Genomic DNA, 15791 nt, shown 5'->3' with positions numbered 1-15791 from the left:
ATGATTTTCCGTAAGCTGCTTTGAAATGATTTGTATTGTATAATGCACTTCACAAATAAATTAGACTTTTCTTGCTGAATGATATAGCAAACAGCTCTTATCAGCTCTATATATGTAAAAAAAAATTACTTTAGCATTTTTCTCCACGTGTTTGCCTTTGATGTGAGGTATAACACCATTTAACACTAATGCGGGCTTGTGAAACACATTCCTTTGGCCTTGTTTCCAGCTTGCCAGAGCACCTGAGATGGTTGCCATGGTTTCCTGCTTACATATGTTCTGATGATGCAGATCAAGCAGCTGTTGAAATGATCTTCAGATACATTTGCGCCATTGGAAGGCATTTCACTGCACGCACAAACATGCATGTGAATGTGTATTAACATGCATCATATATAAATAAATATATACCAGGCCAAGAATGATTGAAGCTCTGAAGGTGTCGTTGTTCTCTAGAGGACTAAAGTGTAAGTGTTTAAACACTCTGAGCAGACGCAGCAGGCGCTGATAGAGCTGGACAGTTTGGTCGCAGTGTGTGCAAACACAGTGTAACAGTGGTAAGAGGGGGTGTGATTGCAGGCTGTCTCTTCGGCTGTGCTCCAGTGGCACGACTGTGTTTCTAAATGCAAAAAAAAGGGTTTGTTTAAGAATAAAATACTAACTGATTAAATTAAACCTGTAACTTGTGTGAATGCACGGACATCCTATGTTGCTCTCTAATGAAGAGTAATAAGATTCATTGTCCTAATTAAAAATTCAATTAATAATTGATTCTCTGAGTTTGCTTCTGTGAATAGTACTGTACAACATAACAAGCTAATTCCCTTGTTGAGCATGGTGTGGTTCGAGCCCAAGAAGTGAATAATGCATTCAAATTATAACATGACATAAATAAATTAAACAAAAAAAACGAATGCAGTGACCAGGGAATTAGTACATTTAAATACACTAATAATACACACAAATACATTGTTAACATATCATCAAATACATAAGACATTTTTAATTCTTCAGTGTGACCTTTGACCTGTACTCATATGACTGTTCTCTCCATGTTATATGCAATTTTGTGTGCGTGTGTGTTTTTTTGTGACAAATGAGGACATAAAATTTCTAATCTGATAATGACACAGATATGACATAGGTATTACAAGGTGAAGGTGACGTTTTTAACCATTACGCCTATGGGTGTCAGAGAGTCACCACAGTCACTGCAGTCTTAATTGCTTAAAATATCACACACTTCTCATCTACTCATAATACAGTAATTATCACAACGATATATGATTATTTTGGTAAGAGAAACTGTTTTAATCATAAGAGGCGAAGAGTCTTACGCTAATAAAAAATACATATTTAGATGAACATGATATAAAAACTGTGTGCCACAAAAAAAAAATTTATTAGTGGTGATCAAAATTATTAGAAAACTAGTATTTTCACCAGCTAAAAATGGTTATGTCAGTTATTTCTATCTTTTGCTGTAGTGTGTCAGTAGGAAATATCAGTTTACATTTCCAAACATTCATTTTGCCATTAATTGTAATAATCCAGTGAGATTTTTTTGCACAAGGAGTCTGACAACAGCCAGTGCTCCACACAGAGATCTGATCTGACCATCATCCAGTCTGTCTGGAATGACATGAAGAAACAGAACAAACTGAGACAGACTAAATCCAGAAGAACTGTGGCAATGTCTCCAAGATGCTTCAAGAAACCTCCCTGTACACGTATCATGACTTTATACTTTAAATATATATAAAGTATAAAGTAATGATACGTGGACAAGCCCCAGATATTATCTTTACCCTCTCTAACACTGCCATCTGGTGTTGAAATGTCAAAATTATGCTAGAGGCATTAATTTGACTGATCATTTTTAATGTAAATGCATTCGTTCTTTAGTTACTCCCTTTTAAATGCAAATAGTCTACACCTACTGCTATTTACCACATATTGACATAATTCTCGATGTAAGTACTATTTTAATACCTTCATTTGAAGTTTAATCCATATATCTACCATTAATGCTCATCATCAACCGGAAGTCCACGAGCGCTGTCTCAGCCCCTCCTCTCTCTTCCGCTCAGATGTCCTTGTAGCTATGGAAACTGATCAGCGGCAGCATCCTCCAGTTTGTTCACCCCGTTGCCTGGACAGCTAAGCTAAATTTGTATGTAAAACATCTCTTCAAAATGGCGATCAGGCGTCAAACGCTTTCCTTGGTGCTCTTTTCATGGCTGTGTGAGTAAGATTTCTTTATTTGCTGTGGATGAGTGAGTGGGTCTTGTTGAACAGGCGGTCGTAGATCCGTGTGATGGCATTCTCGCGCTGACCCCTGCTGCTAGCGCTTTACTACCGTTAGCCATTTAACGCCACAAACAATTTTAGTGTAAACACAGTTCGCTGTTTCTAGTAAGATGGGAATGTTACTCACTGTTTGGAGTAATTGGTTTATATCGCCCTGCGGTGGAATACAACGACCGTGTCTCAAAACCCAGTGAGCTCCCAGCTTTGACAGCATTTTCGGGCGCGTTCTAATATAAACACCCTATATTCAAAGATGCTGCTTAAGTAGGTACTTCACTAGGGGTAGCTCTAGTTTGTATTCCTCAGCATGCTTGTCATGCTTGTGTGATGTCTGTGTATTAATATCGTAATTGAGAGTAGTTTTTAATCAGATTACCCTTAAAAAGAGGAAAAAATTACTAACTGAATATAATTAATTGCATGTCATTTACAGTTAATTAAAAATTTATTGTAGTTTTAAATATAATTATTTAATTAGAATGTTTTTGTCATATGCAATTTCATAATTATTTCTATTGATTTTGAAATATACTGTGTGCTGCCAGGTGTACTTGCAAGCATTTATGGTAAGATAAAAATCGAATGCCATTTCAGTTCAAATGCGTATGTCATTAAATATAGTTGTAATTACACATTTGTAATGATGAAGATTTTAAATATATTGAATATCAAGTACTTTATGTGCTTTAGTACAGTATGTTAATATTTAGTGTCAGCAACACAAAAATAACTATATTTTAAAACATCATTTAAAATGTACTTTAACGTAAAACTTTTAATTTGACATTACAAAGTTCACTTTTTAAAAGTTTAATTATGTGTGTTAAGAAACAGACTTGAAAGTGTACTCTTTTTAAGTACACTTTTTATTTCAACAATATTACATTATTAATATAGTTTTCGAAAGAAATATGCTTTTAAGATTTGAAGTACACTGTAAGTGCACATGCAAAACACTTAAGCTCACTTCTTTTTTCACAAGAAAATCAACTATTTTAGATCGCTGTTGAATTATTTCATTGTAGCTGACATGTTTTTGAGGTATTGCAGGTCACATGTTATTGGACTCTACAGTCTCAGCACAATGTGCCTCTGTGCAAGTTGTGTGATGTGTGAAGAGGTGTAGCTTCATTCATTCATTCTCAAAGCCGTTGCTGTTGGTCAAAGTGTCCTGAATAAAAAATGGACTCAACTTCAGCCTATTTTCACTTTGTCCAGTGACGAGATCTTTGTATATTAGAATGTGCTGTGAGAACTGTGGAGAAGATTTTTTGTAAACAATCATGCGATAAAGAATGTCTCAAGTCAAAGATCACACCACAACCTCCCCCTTTTCCCACTCTTTCTTTTCCTGTCACTTTTTAGGTCACTTCTTTGTAAAGTCTGGAATAGCACATTTAGTTAGTCTGTTTGTAATTTGAAATGCTACAACAATCAGCTATTGTCTTGTAAAGCAATTATCCACCAAGTGTGCCATCAAAACAACCATAAACCGGAATCATAATTAACATAAATTAATACAAATATTAAAAGGGAGCTTTTGTTATGTTGTTTAGAGTGGAAATGCAGAAATGTGTTATTAGGATTATAATTACAATAATGTTTTTTAAACTCTTACAAATGCATATATATTCTTCACATACATACACACATATATATATATACACTGCAGCTCAAAAGATTGGGATCAGTAAGATTTTTAATGTTTTTAAGGGAGTCTCTTCTGCTCATCAAGGCTGTATTTATTCGATCGAAAAAAACAGTAATATTGTGAAATCTTGTTGCAATTTCTAATATTTGGTTTATTATTTTAACATACTTTAAAATAGAATTTATTTCTGTGATGCAGCGCTGAATTTTCAGCATCATTACTCCAGTGTCACATGATCCTTCAGAAATCATTCTAATATGCTGATTTATTATGAGTGTTGAAACTGTTGTGCTGCTTCATTATGCTTTTTGGAACATGTGATATTTTTTTTGATCCTTTGATGAATACAAAGTAAAAAAAAAAAGCAACATTTAGACATCTTTTCTAACAATATAAGTCTTTACTATGACTTTTTATTCATTTAACACATCCCTCCTGAATAAAAGTATTAATTTCTTTAAAAAAAAAAAAAAAATATATATATATATATATATATATATATATATATATATATATATATATATATATATACATATATATATATATATATATACAAAAATTACTGTCCCCAAACTTTTGAATAGCATTGTATATTGTAACACAAAATTATTTTTTTAAATAAATGCTGTTCTTTTTAACTTTTTATTAATCAGAGAATCCTAAAAAAAAAAAAATCACAGGTCCCAAAAAAACATATGAAGCAGCACAACGGTTTCCAACATTGATTATAAATCGGGGCTGCGTTCAACCCATAGACTGTAGGTTCAGCCACGACAAAACGGTGCAAAACGTTTTTTTAAACGGAAGCGGTGGTGCATTGAACGCCCTGTTCTGATGACGCAAGAGTTGCAACTATGGCAGCTGAGAAGGCAATTCTTTGTGTTCTTTTTGAAGAATTTTCGGAGCCTGATGAAATCGGTATAAATAAATGTTTAATACTGCAAAATACGCTCAATGTTACAGTCACTGCTCTTGCAGAATAAAAGATAACATCCCAATCGAGTGAAGGGATTTGTGGAAACTGTGGTTCCTAATTATTGTGATCCAACATTTGCCTCGCATTTCAGGATGAAAAGACAAACATTTCAGGTGAAGCATAATCCACTTCTTACCTCCGAGACAGTACGTGTTATGATCTAAATGACCTTATTATTTTTTATTGTGAGTATTAGGCTTATCGTTATTACTGATCACTGTTGTTGTGCTATGATATTGTAAAACTTACCATTATATAAACAGAGGAGCACAGAAAAGTTTATGAAAGTGTCACTCCACTATACAATAGCAAAATATATAAATATAAATATGTATAGTATTTTTATGTTACATTAATCAGTGTCTAGCACACCTTCCTAAGGAAAGGATATGGAGCAGAACACTTTGCAATGATATTTAGACAGACTTAAAGAAGTTCCAGATCTATATTTGTGCTCTTATTATTTCAGTTATTTTGCCTTTAATGTAAATAAACATGTGCAAACAATATACTTGCTCTTGTGAATTTATTTTGATGTTAATTACATTTACTTACAAATGTGGTATTTAAATAAACTAAATAAGCTAAAAATATAAACAACTAGATCATCATGTTGATATGCTATATTGTTACTATAAAACTCTCACGACAAACATGTCTTCTAATATCTTCAATTGTTGCGAGCTGCAGCAGACACATTTGTAAACAACTTTATTTGGACCCATTGTGTGAGGCAAGCTGTCTCTTTAATACCGCATGGTTTATATACTGTACATGTTGCTGCTGATTGGGCTGATATTTTTGACACACCCACCAAACCTCGTTGCACACCGTTTCCAGGAAACATGTCGTTCAACCCGGAAACCGTAGCAAAACGTTGCGTACCGGTTAGAGATTGAACGTGCCCCGGCATATTAGAATGCTTTCTGAAGGATCATGTGACACTGAAGACTGGAATAATGATGCTGAAAATTCAGCTTTGATCACAGAAATCAATTATATTTGAAAGTATATTAAAATAGAAAACTGTTATTTTAAATTGCAATAATATTTTGCAAAAAAAAAAAAAATCTGTATTTTTGATCAAATAAATGCAGCCTTGATGAGCAGAAGAAACTTCTTTAAAAAACATTCAAAATGTTACTGATCCCAAAGTTTTGAGCGGATATATATATATATATATATATATATATATATATGTATATGTATATGTGTATATGTATATGTGTGTATATATATGTGTATATATATATATATGTATATGTGTATATATATATATGTATGTATATATATATATATATATATATATATATATGTATATATATATATATATATATACTGTATATATATACTGTATATATATATATACTGTATATATGTGTGTGTGTGTGTGTTTGTATATATATATATATACATATGTACACACACATGAAGAAAAATAATGACTACAGTAAAAAAAACTAAATAAATAAAATACAATAAAAACATATTACCCTCCAATGCAGAGATTTGATTTACACACGTACTTTTGAAACATGACATTAGCTTTTCTTAATCTTAAAAGTTGTTTGCTGAAAAATGAATCTTATTTTTAAGCATCATTCTTTTGTTTGATGTAAACAGGGACCTTTCTAACATTGTCGCTTCCACACTGTGACCGCATGCTTCCCAGCGGTGGATAATGCAGCTTGTCTAATCGGGAAATGTCAACAGCAGATGTAAAAATAGACCATGATGCATGCGATGGGAAAGTCAGCCTTGGAAACGTCACCGGAAACCTTGAAGTCCTCCAGCTGTGGCAATATGACTCTTTGCTCTAGTCTCCCATAAAGTGCCTCTTTACAATGGTTAAATGCAGCAGTATTCAGTTCATCAGTTTTGTCAGAACTGTCCCATGTGTAGCTATTCCTTGAGCTGACAGTCAAGGTGATGATAAAACGCCACATATGTTTGGCTTGTGATAACTGAAGTCTGTCTCAAGTCCATATGGTAAGATTTTTAATGCTAAAGCCACAGATTATCACATATGGTTCACTGTAAATACACTCTGTGGATTTCATGAGATTATGTGAAAGTAGAAAATGCATCTGGAAATAGCAAATGCCCTAAACCCCAAATGATTTTCTCATATGAACGAAGTCTATCGGGACTGTCAGGCTTTGCCAAATAATTTGTTTCATATTTGCCTTTTCTTTATGTCACACTGTCTGGCCTTTTTGAGTTGGTGCAGACAGACTAACACTGAAAAAACACACAAGCTCTTCTAAATATGTCCATGAATTTTGAACAGAAATCTGTTCAGGTCTGGGTAGAGTTTCCCCAAGATATTTACAAAGCTTATTCTTCCATTATGCTTTCCATAAACATCATAAAAAGCTAAAAAAAAAATGAAACTGAGAAACTGAGTCACCTATTACTGAAATTCATAAGATTTTTCTTCTTAGACATTAAAACAGAGGGGGGGGAAATCAGAGAAGTAGGTATGAAATAAGGTAGAAGCTTCATTTAAAAAAAAACATGAAAGTATAAATAAGTCTCACAAAAACATGTTTAGGACTGGGTCATATCCGATATTAATTCGCAACAATGATTCTCATTATATTCTCATAAATCAGAATAAATTTAAACTAGTACAACAAATATTTAAGATGTTAATTTAATAAATTATAATAAATGAGTGAAGGGGCAACGCAGAATGAGAATGTTAAGGGAGTAATGTCTATTAAATTGTTTACTTTTTCTTTTTTTTTTTTTTTTACATATTATATATAATTAGGGCTGTCGCGATTCGTCGATTTTAGTCGATTATTCGATTTTTAAAAATCGTCGACTTCATTTTGCTTGCGTCGACTAACTGGCCAAATACCGGAAGTGACGCATTTCACGGACGAGAATCCATAAAACACATTATTAGACTGTTTTCCAAGGCTGCATGATATATTAAACCCATTTAAAAATCATAATTAAGCATAATTGTCAATTCACAAATGCTACGATTTAATTAAATAATTATATGCGATGCTGTTCTAATACAGTATATGCACTTTAATTATTTCCATACTTCTGTAGGTTAAGTACATGCGTCTCACAGCGGCTCCGTTCACAGTAGTTCCACAGAAACTGTGGAGCATCTCAAACTCCATCTCTGCATGTTGTTGTGAGTTTGGGTTTATTATAACGGAGTGTCTATTTACACCAGCGGAAGGCAATGTCGGTCCTGGAGTGCCGACGTCCTGCAGAGTTTAGTTCCAACCCTGAAAAAAAAAACCACCTGCCTGTAGCCCTAGTAATTCTGAAGACCTTGATTAGCTTGTTCAGGTGTGTTTGATTAGGGTTGCAGCTAAACTCTACAGGACAGCGGCACTCCAGGACCGACGTTGCCTACCCCTGATTTACACTAAGTTCAAATAGCCCGCCTTGTTGGCAAAGGCTATTTACAGTAACTCCGCCCACCAACGTGTGATTGGGATAGTCAAGCATTGGTTCCAGTGGCGTACATGGTAAAGAACTGCTTTTTGATGCGATCGACCCGAGTTCGAATCCACCCTTTGCCAAACTTTTTTTTCTCCCTTTTCATATCTCATATCGCACCGGAAAGGCATTTATTTTTATATTATATTTTTATATTATTTTACAAAAAGTTGAAAATAAAGTATAGGGTAGGTGTAGGGAGGGCTTTATTGTCCCAATAAGGTGGCATCCATTTAATAGCCTAATTTTAATTAAAACTATAATTTACACTCAATACGTTATTATTGAATACTGTTTTATGCAGATAATTGGCACTATTTACAATAAGTAGTAAAAATAACAGAAAATCTTGCTATTTCACATAGTGTAAATATAATCTATAGCTATTTGCACTTAGTAAATAGCATATTGTTAAAAAATACTGCTATTTTCACTTAGTGCAAATAGCCGCTGCCTTATTATAACGTTCATCTGGGAACGCAACATGCACCATTTCATCAGATTTGTGAGGTAAATCATTTATAAATCTACACAAACACAGGAGAATGCATCGTGATTTCAAAATAAAAGCTCAAACCCTCACTCTGAGTTTACACGGTTTGATGTCCACATATTCATTTAATTACAGTTGCTATAGCATTTCTATCCTAAAGAAATGGCCAAATATGAAAGATTAAGTGGACATTTGAATTAAATGCTGCTTGATCAATATTAAAGAAGGATTAGATTGCGCAGTAATGTGTAAAAATAATCGTCAGGCCGTCGGCGCCCCTGCAGGCCTTTGTTGTAATGCGTAATCTACATTAGCTCTGTTGTTTATAATACGTGTATTTTAACAGTTTTGTTCAATAAAAACCATATGATTTCTTGCTTTTGATACTTTATATGAACTAATTATTATTGCCTCATTGCTATTATATATGTATTTTAAATACTTTTAAAGGCTACTGTTCACTTACACTTACACTTGCTTCTTCCACTCGATGTTGCACTTTACTTTTGCTTTTAAAAAGGATTTCATAGAAATTTGGATTTCATTTGGTTTAATAAAATATTCTTAAGTAAAATTGTTGACTTTTGTGGGAAATTAATCATTTAGATTAATCAATAAATTACTCGATAGATTAATCAAAATGAAATAGTCGTTAGTGGCAGCCCTATATATAATAATACTTTGGTATACAATGGTATAAAAATGTCTTATTTTTGTACTGTTCTTGACAGATCTGTTATCTGTTCTTTGTCATCTGTTGTAGGCAACAGTACAACTTCTGCTGTAATTCTCAGAACAACCGAAAAATCAGTATGGACGAATGAATTTGAGTGTAAGTCTTATATGAAGCTGTTTAGTAAGATTACCAGTCTTGGGGAGTAACTAGTTACATGTAACAGTGTTGTGTAATTTAATTATAAAATAAATGTAATTGTAATCCGTTACAGTTACTGAGAAAAATGTGTAGGGCTAATTAAATTACAGTTACTTATGAAAGTGTTAATGATTACAAAGGGGGTTGCATCTGAATGCTTTCTGTAAAGAGCTAGGATATGTTAAATAATATTAATTTCTTGCTTTGCATTATAATGTGCATGATGCCTCCTGCCATTTAAAGACTAGTACAGCGATGCTATTCTGATGCTATTGATTGGTTCTCATGTTTGAATTTACAGTATATAGTGAATTTATGTAGTATATAGTATATAGTATAGTAACCTTCCCAACACTTCCCACACTACCAACACTGAAGATTACTTCATTAATGTGTGCATAAATTGATAGGCTATTTTATGTTTCTTTAAAGCGATTGAGTTGACCTGCTTGATAGAGTCCATTTCTACAAACAATCCCAGAATTGAATGGAAGAAAATTAAAAATGGTGTGCCCAGCTATGTCTATTTCCAAAATAAAATTTCAGGTAACAAATTCTTTCTCTCAGAAAATAATGCTGTTTACTTGTTGACAGTTTTTAAGCTAAATTCAACTGAACTGAGCTGCTTTATGTTCTCAGGTGACTTGGAGCACAGGGCTTTGCTGAGAGAGCCTGCAAACCTTCTGATCCTGAACACCAGCAGATCGGACACAGCTCAGTATCGCTGTGAGGTGGCGGCCATCGACGACCAGAAGCCCTTTGATGAAATACTAATCAGTCTCGCTGTAAGAGGTACAGTTGGAAGAATTCCTTTCTGGTTTAGCCATTGGAACATTCTGCGAGTTTTAATCCATGGTTATATCTCTCAGTAATGTTGCACTGAAATGCCCCATGAGAATAGAACTGATTGGACTGTCCAGACAAAAATGTTTCATTGGGCTTGAGGGCAGGATGAATAAGTTGAGCTGATCAACGTGATTCCTCTGGATGCACAAAAATGTCTCCCGATTATAATTGCGATTTTACTGTTTGTGACATAAATCTGAGAAGCAATTTAAAGCCGTGCAGTATTAGATGTTTTCCGTTTGCAGTTCTCTTAAACTTTATTTAAAGTTGGTCTGAAATGAAAATTCACCCTGGTTATTTTTCTAAATACATAGTGAAACATTGAAAAAAGCTGCTGTTTTGTTGTGGATGTGTTGCAGTGAAGCCGGTGATGCCCAGGTGTAGTGTGCCAGAGGCGGTTACAGTGGGTTCAAGCACTGAATTGCGCTGTATTGAGAATGAAGGCTTTCCACAGTCACAGTATCAGTGGTTCAAAAACAATGAGGAGCTGCCAGAAGACCCAAAAACCAGCAGCAAGTTCTACAATTCTTCATACACCATGAACACTGAGACTGGTTCTCTGGTAAGTGTTTTGTGCTGACATGCTAGTAAAAACAACTTACGTTTATTACTTTATTTAAATTTCAGAGGCTTGGATTACATTCTGCGCCACCATTGTTTTGCAAGGAATTGCAAAAATAATGATTCGTTTTGCTGTGTTTACACTTTTAAAAATAAGCAGCCTGTGAATGAATTACATAAATTTTACATTTATTTAAAGAACCAAACTGGAATGGAGAAAATATTTTAATGTTGAAAAATGGCAAACTTAGGCTTTAAATAAAATAATAAGAATAAGAAACAATAAGTAAAAAATACACTTAAGTTATTTTAAAGGGTTAGTTCACCAAAAAATTAAAATTCTATCATTAATTACTCACCCTCATGTCGTTCCACACCCGTAAGACCTTCGTTCATCTTCGGAACACAAATAAAGATATTTTTGATGGAATCTGAGAGCTCTCTGACCCTCCATAGACAGCAAGGATACTATCACGATCAAGGCACAGAAACGTAGCAAGGACATCGGTAAAGTAGTACATGACCATGTGACATCAGGGGTTCAAACATTATTTTACGAAGCTACAAGAATACTTTTTGTGCACAAAGAAAACAATAAGAACATAATTGTTTACGTTCAGTTGTTTACATAAACAACGCTGATTACCTTGATTACGTTCTGGGGTACTCTCCAAAATGGCGGAAGATGGTAATTCAGGGAGAAGAATTGCTGAATAAATTATGTTCTTATTGTTTTCTTTGCGCACAAAAAGTATTCTCGTAGCTTCGTAAAATTATGGTTGAACGCCTGATGTCACATGGTCATGTACTACTTTACCGATGTCCTTGCTACGTTTCTGTGCCTTGATCGTGATAGTATCCTTGCTGTCTATGGAGGGTCAGAGAGCTCTCAGATTTCATCAAAAATATCTTTATTTGTGTTCCGAAGATGAACAAAAGTCTTACGGGTGTGGAACGACATGAGGGTGAGTAATTAATGACAGAATTTTCATTTTTGGGTGAACTACCCCTTTAAATAAAAATGAGAGGTTTAGATTAAGGTGTATATATTTTTGTTGTTTAATAAAAATTAGAGGTTTAGATGGAGTTATATATCTTTGTTTTGTTTTTGTTTTTTTGTGGCAAATGCATTGGATTTTTAAAATTTATTTGAATTATGTTGTATTTGACCAGTTTTAACATTAAATGGGCTTTTGCTAAGTGTATGATTTACATTTGATCTACAGAAATTCCGGTCGGTGAAGAAAGAGGATGCAGGTGAATACTATTGCCAGGCCAGAAATGAGGCAGGATGGTCAAAATGCAGTCCTCAGATCATGGAAGTGTGTAAGTGTACCCTTAAATATGCTGCTTAGTAGCTGCACTTTGAAATAATGATTCAGCTTTTAATATAGAAATGATTTGTTCACCCTCATGTTCCAAATGCAGTTATTGTTCTATAACAAAATTATAATAATTCACAAAGAGTGAGTAAATAATGACTTTTTTTATATTTTTTGGTGTTATTTTTTCATTTGTATGTAATTTCTCTCTAGATGATCTGGACATTGTGGGAATATTCCTGAAGGTGTTAGGTGGAGTGGCGGCATTTATATTTGTCATTGTGGGGATCTGTCAGATTCAGAAAAGTGGCTACTGTTCCTGCAAAGACCACAGGGAAACCAAGTGAGTAAAAACCATAACCACAAAATGAACCTTACAGCATTACCATAAGGGCTGATCTGATTTGATCTTAAATTGAATGCACTTTTGGTAAGATTTCAATGCTCTGTTTCACACAGTTACAAAGTACCCCAACATGACAACAGGATGGACTACGCCAGTCCAGATGAGGTAAGGCTGTGTGGATTTGTGACGTGATAAAGCACCACAGATATCATTTTCATGCATTAGCGCACATTTAGAGGCTGTAGTCAACACTTTTAAATGTTCTTACAAGGATGGATGAAATCTCATCCAAGATTTGTTAGTGTTTATGTTCTCAGATTACACCGCAGCATTTCTCTGACTGCAGATATTTTCTTTTTATTAATGCTAGCAAAGCTCAAAGTGGTATTAGTGCAATCCTCAAAATAATCTCTCTAAAAAATATTCGGCTGGATTATGTTTTGTTTCTGTAGTGCCACATTTTAACTACATATTATTTGCCTGCTCTCTGTTTTTCAACAGGGACATTTCCGCCACAAGTCCTCCTTTGTCATTTAAAATCAAAGAAGAGGAGACAAGCGCTTAAGCCGTGTGAAGGCCTTGTGAGCTGACTTTTGAACTGTCAAATTGTGGATTTTACGCAGAGGTGCGACTTGAGCTTTATGGCTTGCCAAAGTTATTACAAAAACGAAAACTACTGTGTTAAACAGGGAATTTTTACTCCCCTTATTTTGATTTAAACAGGCAGGAATCAAACACAGGTTTACTTAATACTCCACAGTTTATATCTAAAAATGACGGTCAGTTGAACAACACTAATATTTATAGCTATTACATGCATCTTGTCCAGTAAAAAATCAGCGTTTCAGCAAATCAAAAAGGACTAAACTTAAGAAGTAACATAAAAGTTGAGGTTTTTCCAAATAATTGTGAATTTCTGAATGCCAGTTATACTTCAAATTGTAGCAAGGTTGAAATTGCATCCAGGTGCTGCTGTATTTTTGCTCAAAAAGTAGTCAACACATAATACCAGTGCAAGAATTTACATGTCTTCAAGGTAAATATTATATTTCCCACTGGAAATATAGTGTGTGACTATGTGAAGAATCCTGTCAGTGTAAATGTGTACAATGCCATGCCAAGACTGTTTTACCTGGGTCACTTTTGAGAAGAGGATTTTATGTGTTAGTGTTTCAGTAGTAGTTTTTGAGTTGATGAGCTATACATTTGTAGCATTTTAGTTTGAGATTTAATCAAACATCTCCGTAAAGTCAGTAGACTTGGTTGTGCAGGATAATTCATTTACTTAGTTTCATTTTTGAAATATTCCTCTAGATACAGATTACGCACTTGTGGGTTTTTCAGAGTGCCATTTCTGTGTTTAAGTGACCTTCAATGCTTTATAATTGTTTTATACGTTTTGGACATATTGTCCAGGTTTTTTGAGTGTTATTGTTTTAATCTATTTATAATAATATCTAGGTTGTAGTTCACTCTAGAGTAGTAGTTAGACTGTGGGCCGTGTCACAAGAATAAAACTGATTATGTGGAAGCAATCGACATTGTCTATCCGTTCATTTTGTTTTTAAAACATATAGCTATATATATAATTGGACCATCAAATTTACTTTGATTTAGCTTGATCTCCCCCCCACACACACTGCTTATAAGTAACCTGACACACTATGACAATATACATTAGTCTTCCTCATGGCATGTCCCACTGTCTAAAAACAGTTTGGCAGACTGTTTATAGAAAAACAAATGAAAAAGAGAAACTGGGTTCGATCTTAATAAAATGGTCTAATTTAATGAATAGGCAAATCTAATAGATATGCATAAGTAAAATGGTCAGTTTGGGGCCAGATGCAGTATATTCCAATTTGTAAACAAATGTAAAAACAGTATCTCTTATCGAATAATTCAAAGTGTTTGATGGCAAAACATTTTATTGTACCTTTTTGTTTAAGGCTCAGTGTTATACGATTTTTACATACACTACTGACTGCCAGTCAATGGACAAAGAGAAGCTAAATTAGGTGTAGTTAAGCAGTCAATAATGAACTCACACTCTTAAAAATAAAGGTTCTTTATTTAGATGTGGTTCCATGAAGAAACTTTAACATCCATTCCACAAACGGTTCTTTTTACACTAAGAAAAAAAAAGTTATTTTAAGAAAGTTCTTTGGGGCCCAAAATAGTTTCTCACTGGCATCACTACAAAAACCTCCTTCTGGAACTTTTATTTTTAAGAGTGCTCAGCCACAATATGTCCAAACAGTTCTGTATTTGATTTTATACTATAACAAATACTATATGAAATACCTGACATTCCAGATATGGTTAAATGTTGAATGTATATCCTTAATATTTAAAGTTGCACTGCAAAAATAATGATTTTCTTAATCAATATTTGTTTTCTTGACAAAATGTTTTTTCTTGTTTTAAGCATAAACCTAACACAATTTAGTGATGTTTATGCATAAAATATGTGTTTGCATAATAGTGTAATAAACAGAATTCAAGAAGTCTTACACAAAGATGTAAATGAGTCTTGTTTTATGGATGTTAAGATATATTTTACTGTAAAACAAGAGAAAAATATTGATATAGAATTGTTTTTGCAGTGTATAAGGAAATTTGTCATATGTTAAACAGTTGTCCAATTATTTTTGTATGATCTTTAATGTGTGGTTTGTGTGATGTGAAATCAAAACACATTATTAGAGATTAAATCTGAGTAGCATTACCACCAAGATGTTTAATTCTTTATGCCACTACACTATTGTACTATCAATAAATAATCCATTATATTATGCTTCGATTATAATATTCTCAGGTACAGTTAAAAGAAGTGACCATGTATGTGTAGAGTAAATGTGGTCATGTAATCGGTTTTCTTTTATCATTGTTATTTAATAATAAAGGAATTATTCTATTAAATGATCACATCATTATTGTT

At 33.6% G+C, this 15791-nt stretch overlaps 1 protein-coding gene across 1 annotated transcript; it reads left to right on the top strand.

Moving 5' to 3' along the window:
• Window positions 1-2092: 2092 nt before the first annotated feature.
• LOC306854222 (junctional adhesion molecule 3B-like) lies at window positions 2093-15772 on the top strand. Its single transcript, XM_079392059.1, has 9 exons — window positions 2093-2244; window positions 9665-9733; window positions 10208-10321; window positions 10415-10567; window positions 10981-11183; window positions 12409-12508; window positions 12718-12847; window positions 12964-13015; window positions 13352-15772. The coding sequence occupies exons 1-9, from the start codon at window positions 2196-2198 to the stop codon at window positions 13385-13387; spliced, it is 906 nt and encodes a 301-aa protein (XP_079248185.1). The 5' UTR covers window positions 2093-2195; the 3' UTR covers window positions 13388-15772.
• Window positions 15773-15791: the final 19 nt, after the last annotated feature.

Source organism: Barbus barbus (genome assembly GCF_936440315.1).
Source record: "Barbus barbus genome assembly, chromosome: 34".
NCBI lineage: Eukaryota > Metazoa > Chordata > Actinopteri > Cypriniformes > Cyprinidae > Barbus > Barbus barbus.
The sequence above is the reverse complement of the archived record's forward strand: the minus strand, read 5'-3'. Positions and strand labels throughout refer to the sequence as shown.